The 9,420-nt window shown below is 41.8% G+C and overlaps 3 protein-coding genes across 3 annotated transcripts in view; 2 read left to right on the forward strand and 1 right to left on the reverse strand.

The window, feature by feature from the left end:
• Positions 1-1,116: 1,116 nt before the first annotated feature.
• GCG54_00006297 (uncharacterized protein) lies at positions 1,117-2,914 on the forward strand (the record flags this gene model as incomplete). Its single annotated transcript, XM_045406306.1, has 2 exons — positions 1,117-2,674; positions 2,889-2,914. The coding sequence occupies 2 exons, from the start codon at positions 1,117-1,119 to the stop codon at positions 2,912-2,914; spliced, it is 1,584 nt and encodes a 527-aa protein (XP_045267598.1).
• Positions 2,915-3,644: 730 nt separating this feature from the next.
• GCG54_00006298 (uncharacterized protein) lies at positions 3,645-4,818 on the reverse strand (the record flags this gene model as incomplete). The annotated part of the gene is made up of 2 exons (XM_045406307.1): positions 3,645-3,739; positions 3,816-4,818. The coding sequence occupies 2 exons, from the start codon at positions 4,816-4,818 to the stop codon at positions 3,645-3,647; spliced, it is 1,098 nt and encodes a 365-aa protein (XP_045267599.1).
• Positions 4,819-5,469: 651 nt separating this feature from the next.
• GCG54_00006299 (uncharacterized protein) overlaps positions 5,470-9,420 on the forward strand; it is a gene marked incomplete at both ends in the record, with an annotated part of 8,328 nt that continues 4,377 nt past the window's right edge. Inside the window, 3 exons of the mRNA XM_045406308.1 lie at positions 5,470-5,635; positions 5,694-5,784; positions 5,835-5,970. Coding sequence (XP_045267600.1) covers positions 5,470-5,635; positions 5,694-5,784; positions 5,835-5,970 — 393 coding nt within the window. The remainder of the gene's footprint in view (positions 5,636-5,693; positions 5,785-5,834; positions 5,971-9,420) is intronic.

Below are 9,420 nucleotides of genomic sequence, written 5' to 3' on the forward strand. Positions count from 1 at the left end.
GGGTACGGTGACCTATTAAATGGTGAGGCAACGAATTGGTTCGCAGCGGAGAGGGTCGCAAAATTGGCGCAGGAGAATGGAGCGCATATGCATGATAAGCCACTAAGACCAGGGTATGTCAGCTCACTCGCCTAGAAACGATTTTGTCTAAAACCAGGCTGGCCAATCGTACCGACGCTTCTGATTCTCAACCATTCACAACATTTGAACACTGCATACGACTGCGGGGTATCATGTTGGCGAAGGCGGTGGCTGGTTTCAATGGTCTGTTGCAGCGTGGCAGCCTTAATTTGGATAAGTTGGCGCGAGGGCACCCGCCCTGGATTCCCATGTCCCTGGCCCCTCTTCTTTTCTTCTAATTATGCGAGTGCTTCACAGCCGCATCGGATTTTCTCTTTTTGCCTGCGGATCCTCCACTCGACTTCACAACTCGACCTCGTGCATCTGAACCTCCAACGATGACCTGGCGACGGTGACATTCCCATGCCGGAACGCTCCTGTACAGACTTGGTTCTTTTCCGACCAGGCAAAAACACTGGAACCTCTGCGGAGCGGTCCAGTATGCCCGGACCCACGCGCCGTGTTCATATAGTTGATGCAGATGGTAAACCCCAACACTCAGTCGTTAGTTCAGTCTCAAGATCTCCAAGTAGACAGGACCGCCGATCTTCATCCTCACAATCCACGACAAACCCGGCACCAAGATATCGGCCCTTGCAAGCTGCAGCGGGCTCAAGAGCCCCACCAAGATCATCATCATACCACCGACCGTCCGTCAAGGGCAAAGAGCCTTCGTCATTTTGGCAGCAACACAGGCGTCCAACGAGTGGCAGGAATAGGGACGATTCGCCTGGAGTAGGCCCATCACGTCAACATAATTGGAACCAGGAGTCATCTCAGCCAAACGAGAAGATGCATTCAAGCCCGAACAACGCCACTTACGGGAGTTATGACTATATCGCAGGGGCATATCGTCGTCCAAAGTTTCACGAAAATGTTCCTGGGATGGTTCCTCCTGATTACCATCCACCAGGCCCCTGTATGAACATGAATTCATACAGCTCTATGCCTGGCCGTGCTTGTGGGATGCCACCGCCGCTTGTAGAACCTGGACATATGCCGTACATGTCATCGCAGGCTTTGCCAAGAGTGCCTCCTCCCCCGCCACCGCCTGAAGCCACCTCAAGCCTGTCGCCAGATAAAATTCGGGAAAGCGAAGAGATTGAAAATCTTAGAAGGGAACTAGCAAAAGTCAAAGAAGACCAACGAGCGAGGGAGGAGCGCCAGCGGCAGGAGGAGTTCGAGAGAAGGGTTCAAGAAGAAGCGGAAAAGCACATGAAGCAGAGAATGGAAGAACTCCGACTTGCTCAGGAGGTCGCGAAGAAGGAGCTCGAAGAAGCAAAAGCACAAATAGAGAAAGCCGCCCGAGAGGCAATCGAAGTTGAAAGGCAAGCTGAAGAACAGCGCCGAGTACAGGAACGAGAAGAACTCGAAGAGTGCCAGAGAGTCGCTAGAGCAAAGCTTGAGGCAGAATTACGTGCCAGAGCCGAGCGGGAGCAGCTGAAAGAACAGGAAGCACATCGCCTCAGAATGGATGCTGAAGCAAAGGTGGAAGCCAGGCTGGCATATGAGCAAGAGCAGAGGCGACGAATTCAAGAGGAAGAGGAAGAGAAGGAACGGGTGCGCCAACAAATCAGAGACGAAGTGCGGCTTGAGTTTATGAAACGAGAGAGAAGATACATAAGCTCATCGTCAGAGACCGAGTCTTTCAGCTCACGATCTTCCCTGAGCAGCAGCTACTTGAGTCTGAGTACCACCAGTCGGAGTAGGTCTACTAGCTCAAAGATCTCAGCTCGGCTGAAGGCTCCAAGCTGTAGCTCTTGCAGAGCTACGAAGGCGCTCAGTATCGGCTCATCTGACAATGTCAAGGCTCTGAACCTTCAGACGTCGGACGATGGCGCAGCAGGTAGTACGCAAGGAGACGACAAAACAAAGGACGCAACTCTGGACCCGTTCATGTACCTTGAAAAGACATCAACACCGCCGCCGCCGAACCTGCAAAGAAACGATGTTGAAACGCAAGAGCCATACTGGGCTTGGGAACACTACTCTAGTAGACTACCGTCTGGATCTATTCCGGAAGATGCAGGATACACATACGCCGATCTAGAGAATCTTGCATTACAGGAAGGCCAGCTTCCATCCGACGATGACGAAAGTGGAAGTTCATCGAGTACTGGGACAGATAGTGACGACAATGGTTCCAGTCTAGGCATCGGAGGTATCTTTGAGCACGAAGCTTCTGACGATGAGGACTCAGATGCCGGGACTGTGATTGCGGCATTCGATAAGCCGAGGCTCACTCCATCGTTTATTCGCGATGATGGTGCTCGTACAAAGGGAAAGGAAATCTTGTCGGTCCAAGGAACGCAAGCAGAGCGCCTTTCGAACCCTGAGGTGGGGAGTCCTTGTTATGGAAACGGTCGCTTCCCGAGCACCGAAAATTCGGAGCAAAACCGACCGAAGACGCAAGAGCTTCCGCTGAAGATCCCAGCTCAAGAAGAGGCGACCTTGCCCGCCGCTTTGGTTCAGTATCTTATTACAGAGGGCAACGAAGAACAGCAGCAAGCTGCTATTGAGGAGTTTCAAGAGGAAATCGATAATGGAGACGGAGGTGCGAACTTGAGAAGCCATCCAAAACAGCCGACCATGAGCAAAGCTGTTCCCGAACGGACCAAAAATGCCTTTTTGGCGGATCCCCAATCGATTGGATATTCGCTACGGACACACTCATCTCGCGATAGCCCCTTGCTGCCCCTGCTTGCAAAACATATCTCCGACTTTGAAGAGGAATCGTCTCATCGCAACAGGTCTAGCAATTCTTGCAGGGTTCCTCTGCAGTCGCAAGATATGAAAGGTTTCGATGGTAGTTTTCGCCCCTTCCTACAGGAAGGTAACTACCCAAATTGGACTGGTGAAGAAAAACCAAACCTATTGTTTCCATATTACTTGGGAAACCAGGGACGTCAGTCAACGAGCAGCTTCGACCTCAGACAGGTTCGCTCATCGAGGGCTTCGAGCTCAGTTTCTTCTGAATACGAAACAGAAGTGCCCATGGCTCTTGTGCCTTGCATCATGGTTCCATTGAACATGATTCAGTCGGCAATGCAGGGCCCAATGTTCTATCCAGGGGCTATGCCTCGGCAAGATCGTTGACAAAGATCAGAGACACGGTGTGTCGGAGGGTTTAACGTTAGACGTCGCATTGAAGCACGAATGGGGGATTTTTGCGTAAGGCGCCAACTGGCGTTGACTATATATGGCCGAAGAAGATGGTACTCACGACTGACGACGGTTTTATACACTAATTCCATGTATTGTATCTCGTGTATGAATAAAAAGGGTCTCGGACAAGCTATTTTTATAGTTGCAGCCAATAGGCTTTTATGTGCACCAGCCAGTCTCATGAATGCGAACCAATGTTGTTTCCAACGCACACTGTCAGTTTTTCAGGCTGTTTGGCAAATGATCATTTACCAGTTTGAGGACACATTCTAATTTCTAACACCAAAAGACAATCAGAGACTTTGCGCAGGCCAGGGTGGCGGCGCTACTGCCCCGGATGTCAGCCCCGCAGCGACCGTCTACATGTTAAGAGTTGGCGGTGTTGCTCCTGCTTCAGAGGGATCCTCGCACCGCATGGGATCAGGCGAAGGGGCCATGAATCTTGCCCATATTTCTCAGCATACGTATATTTTTGACGGACGTAGCGGGCCACAGAGAACGCTTTTACTATCGAGAGATATCAAACTCACTGACTCCTATGTCATCAAATCTCCTCTTGGCATACCTCTCCGTCGTCCTGAAGTCAGACACCGCCAACACTGACACAAATCCCGCAAGCGCCACAACACCCGCCACCGGCGCCAAGATGGAGAACACGGTAAACACGTAGCTCGCCTTCTGGAAGGCCCCACTGGCCGTCAAATCCTCCGTCGCCAGTCCCACCTGCATGGCTGTGAGCACAATCGCCAAGAACGCGAGCGCCGTCGCGAGGGACGCAAAGTGGTCGGACAGAAAGCTGGCGTACACGGAGGGACTGTCGACCTGTGAATATCCCCGCCACAGAGATCTCGTTTTGATGCGCCAAATCAGGTTGAGACGTTGGAGTCGCAGCTCGCCGTACCAGTACCGGGGGTTGATGGCGCAGTAGCGAAACTCAGAGAGAAACTCGGCACAGAGATGGCGCCAGGCTGGCCAGGAGATTGTCTGGGGAAGGAGGCCGAGGTCTTGAGCAAGCCGGAAGTCAGTCTCGTGCATGACGAGAGCGGTGTAGGAGAAGAGGAACCCAAGAGCGCAGGCGCGAATCTCGTCGCTGGGCGGGGTGCTGCCGGTCTGATCCGTTGCGCCCCAGCTGCCGACGGAAAGTTTGCCGACAAGGCTGGGGGCCGAAGCAGATGATGCTGACGGCAGGAGATGGGTCGACCAGAAGGCTGGGTCTAGGAGAAACAGTGGCAAGGGTTTTACAAAGATACGATTCTTTGACCAGACCAGATGATGGTCTACTCGCTCGGTGACTGTAATTATGCGTGATATGACGGTTTGGTGGTGCAAAGGCCGAGGAGGCATTGGCCGACCGCACCAGAACATCCACCGGTGGATCTTGTTCAGACGCCGAACCAACAGTTCCTGCTGAAGTAGACTCGAGTCAACCTGCGCAGGGAGTATATCGTCCGATTTCGTGCGATACGTTGCCGGTATGTGCGCGATATCAAATTCAAGCACTTGAGTCTTGAAAGGAGGTTGACCGGAAATCATATTCTTGTGGCTGCCGCAAGCCGCGTGGAGGACGTCGGGACGGCAAATACAACGAAGAGACATCCATCCACGTTGGAAACTGATCCAATTTCATGAGACTTATAAGGTATTCCCTGGATGTATTCATACAGGCTGGGACGAGGCTGGAACGACGGCTTGGCGAAGTATTTTCGTGCCCAGAAGTGGGTTTCACCTCCCGGGGTGTCCAAGAGTGATCATCGTCCCAAACAGCTGCTGGCGGCTCTGGTTCTGTCAGAAATCATCTCCGAAGCAAACAAAGCTGAGATGCTGCGTAGCTTCATGTTTGACTTAGACCAATGATGTGGCGCTGTGCAACGGACTTCACTCTTCCAATTCGGCGTTTCTACCTATTTGGGCATGCAAATCATGTTTCTGACCACCAGGCTCTGGTCATGCCCTGTCAGCAGCGGACTCGAGGGCCGAGCCTGATTTCGGCAGGGTGATCGGGTTCAACAAAGATGACTCCGACAACCGTGCCGCGCGATAACCCCGCTCGAACCCATTATTTACTTCAGAGCCTCGCGGAACGCAACCTTCGATGATCCATTTTGCTGTCCTCCAACCTTTCAGAACAACTTTATCTTCTGAGAGCAGAACCTTTCCTCTTTCAAATTTCACCGTTTATTCAGCATGACCACACGAAAAGGAAAAGCCTGGACGTACAGGGTTGCAGGCATCCCGTTCGGCACTTCTACCCAGGCGCTGATCGACCGGTATTTTGACCGTGATGATCAGAGTGATTTGACAGTCCGCTCCCTCTGCCCTAACGCGGCCTGTCCGGAGGGGAAGAATGACGGTGGACTTGTAGCCACGGTATACTTCAAACCAAAAGACTCACGACCTGACGGCCCAAGACCCCAGAAAAAGCCGGATTAAGGTCAGCCGAGAGTTTGTTGGCTTCACCCCTCTCTTTGTTCCTCCAGCGGGAACGCCCATTGTCGCTGAGTACGTTTGCCACTAGAATGCTCCATAATTCGCAACTGATCATGATCCAGCATCATTGCCGTCACTGGCCTGGCTGGGAATGCATATGGATCCTGGGCACATGACGAGAATGAAATGTGGCTTAGGGACTCCCTTCAGTTCACGGCGCCCAACGCAAGAATTCTCACATACGGCTATGTGTCCAAGGTAGAAAACGGCTGTTCATTTGGGATACTCCAAGACCATGCCTGCGCATTCCTCGTAAATCTCCTCCTTATGCGAGACGAGGGAAGGTGCGAGAGTCGCCCTATTATATTCATTGGTCACAGCTTAGGCTGCTTGATTGTGAAAAAGGCCATGATTGATGCGGCATCTAGAGGCATCAACATGGCACGCCTCCCAGTCCGGGCCATCATATTCCTAGCTGCACCCCACAAAGGCCTTAATATAGAAGCTTTGCAGACTTTTATCAAAGGGCAGCCCTCCAAAACCCTCATCCACAAACTAAAGAAGGGGTTACCTATATATTACAGTCAGCTATCTAATAGTAGGGTCTGCTAACAGAAGCTGGGGATTAATATATTATAATAGTATACTAAGGTTATAGTCTAGGTTATAGGTTATAAGTTAATAGTAAATCAGGTCTTTAGAAGCTAAAGTAATTAGTCTTAAACTTAATAAGTAATTTATAGTAAAGGTAAGCTAAGAGTATCTATAAGGATAAATACTAAGTTAATTACTAAAGAACTATAGAAATTTAATTATAAGTTAAGGCTTAAGGTTATTTTATATATAGGTCCCTTATATAAATAGTCTTATTATTTATAAGTACTATCTCCCTTATTATTATAAATACTTATTCTAAAATAGGATAAATACTTATTTTAATATCTACTAAGTGTTTATTATAGGTCCCTTATTTATACTTATTCCTTATTATTATATAACCTATACTATAGTTCTTCTATTCTTAAGTAAGTCCCTATTATTCCTATAATCCTATAGAGTATAAATATCCTATCCTAGCTACCTAACGCCTAAAATAGGTTAACTAACTATTATCCTTATTTATAGGTTATAATATTAGATCCTCCCTCTAAAGGTCTTATCCTTAAGACCTAATATAAGTAGGTTATTAGTCTTAAATTAGGGATCTATTAATTATACTTCTTAATTTTCCTATAATACTAATACTATATTAGGTTATATTTAGAAACTAAAATCTTTAAGTGCTTTAACTTATTATCGTTTATTTTAGATTTTTTAATTTATTAATAAGGGTATTAAGAACGATATACTTTATTTAAATTATTATTTATACAGTATATAGTATTTACTTCTTCTAGATTCTAATATCTATAGGACTTACTATTACTTAAGTATCTTATATAATACTTCTGAGGATATAATCTATACTTATAGGTTTTTTAGTAGTAATATAGTTTCTTTTACTAATTTTAGTAAGTAGTGAATTACTTAGTAGTAAAGTCTAATTATCTAGACTAAGTAGAAGTAGTTAAAGAGGTGAAATTTTATAAGAGGGCTACTACTTTATAATAAAAAGCTGAGGTTTATTAAAAAGCTTAGTTAGAGTTAAATAAATTACTAGTAAAATTAGAGCGATTATAGGAGTAGAAATAAATAGTGTTTAGAAAGGGTAAAGTAGCTATAGCTAAGTCTTTAGAAGATATATTAAATTCCTCGTTAGAGGTATAGTTAATAGGTACTTAAGGTGTTTTAAATATAGATACTTTATTTAACTAGAATCTTATTACTCTAAGCTTCTTATTAGGGGAGTCTTAGTTATATTCTAATATTCTTAGTTAAATAGATATATTTTCCTACTATATTAGTCTAAAGTGTCCTCTTAGTTATGCCTATATTAATAGGAGTTATATCCCTTATTTCTTAGCTTCTCTTTATTTCTATTATATTTCTTTCTATATTTATTTTTCTTTTTTATTAGTATATTTTATATATTCCTTAAATTCTTCTAGAATTATAAGTAGGTTTAGTCTATCCTTAAGATTAATATAATTAAGTATTCTAATATATTTATTAATCTTATTTTAATAGTTAAGTAAGTTATTATTAGATTCCTATATATTATCTTTATATCTATAGTTTTTCTATTTAATAAGGTATTCCTATTTATTATCTCTATACTAGTAGTTTAGTAGTTTCTCTATTTTATATTCTAGTTTATTATCTTTTATAATAATAAGGTTATTTATTTAGGATCCTTATAATATTAGTTTAAGAAATGAAATATAGAATACTAAGTAATACTTTATAGTTTCTAGGAGTTTAAGTTTATAGTTAACTAGTAAGATAACTTATAAGATTTTAAAAGGTCTAAGTTTTTTATAATTAAGTTTATTACTTAGTTATTTTATTTTAATATTTTACTATATAAAGTAGGTACTATCTCTCTCTTTTAAGGTTAATCCCTTAATCTTTTACTTATTACTAAATTTTAATATTTATTATTAGATAAATTTAAGTTCTTTATATATATTATCTTAGATATTTTTAATCTATTATATTAAGGTAGTAACTTTAACTATAACTAGGCCTACTTAAAGTTCTCTATAAGTAGTAGGTTTAAAACTATAGTTAAGGTAGAAAGGGGATTTTTTAGTACTTTCTCTAATTATACTATTATAAGTAAACTAAGTAATTAGTAGTAATATAACCTAATTATCCTAATTATAGTTAATATAGGTATAGAGGTATATTTTTAGGATTTAGTTAATTTATTCTATTTATCTATTAGTCTATAGGTAGAATATAGTAGATATAGATTACTTAATACTAAGTTATACTATAATTAATTTCTAAAATTTAGAAGTAAAAATCTTATCCCTATTTAATATAATTTCCTTAGGTATACTATAGTTAGTAATAATATATTTAAAGAAGGTATATATATATTCTTTAGTATTACTNATTCTTTAGTATTATTTACTTCTTTATATAAGATAAAGTAAGTATACTTTATAAGTTAGTCTACTATAATAAGAATACTATTAAAATATATTCCTATAAGGGGTTTTTATAACTTTAGTAGTTTAATAATAAAGTTAAGAAATATAGATTACTAGGTAGTTTATAGTATAGGTAAAGGTTATAGTATATTATAAAGTTAATATTAAGTAAGTTTACTTTTTAAGTATACTTTATAATCCTTAATTACTTTTACTATATATTCTCTTATAACCTTTTCTCTATATTATTATTATAGTTATTTTTAGGTTTTTATAATTCCTTAATAACTATATATAGAGTGTATATAAAATTCTATAATTACTTTATTATCTAGTTTACTAAGTAGGTTAATATTAAATTATTTAGTTATTATTAAGAGTTTAGTTACTAGTATTAAGTCTCTATTATCTTATTATTTAAGGATTACTTAAGTTTCTTTAGGTATTAAGATATTATAGTCTAATTATTAACTAAGAGTATTTACTCTACTATTATTTAATCCTTTTTAATAGATTATTTAAAAGTTAAATTCTAAGAGGAATTCTAACTATTAAATTTATTATGTATTAAGCACTTTTAAGGTTATAAACCTAAGAATCCTTAGACTTCCTTAAGGTTATTAAGTATTAGCTATTCCTTAATAGCTTTAACTTTATTTTCTAATATATA

This window comes from Colletotrichum gloeosporioides (genome assembly GCF_011800055.1).
Source record: "Colletotrichum gloeosporioides strain Lc1 chromosome Unknown consensus_19, whole genome shotgun sequence".
NCBI lineage: Eukaryota > Fungi > Ascomycota > Sordariomycetes > Glomerellales > Glomerellaceae > Colletotrichum > Colletotrichum gloeosporioides.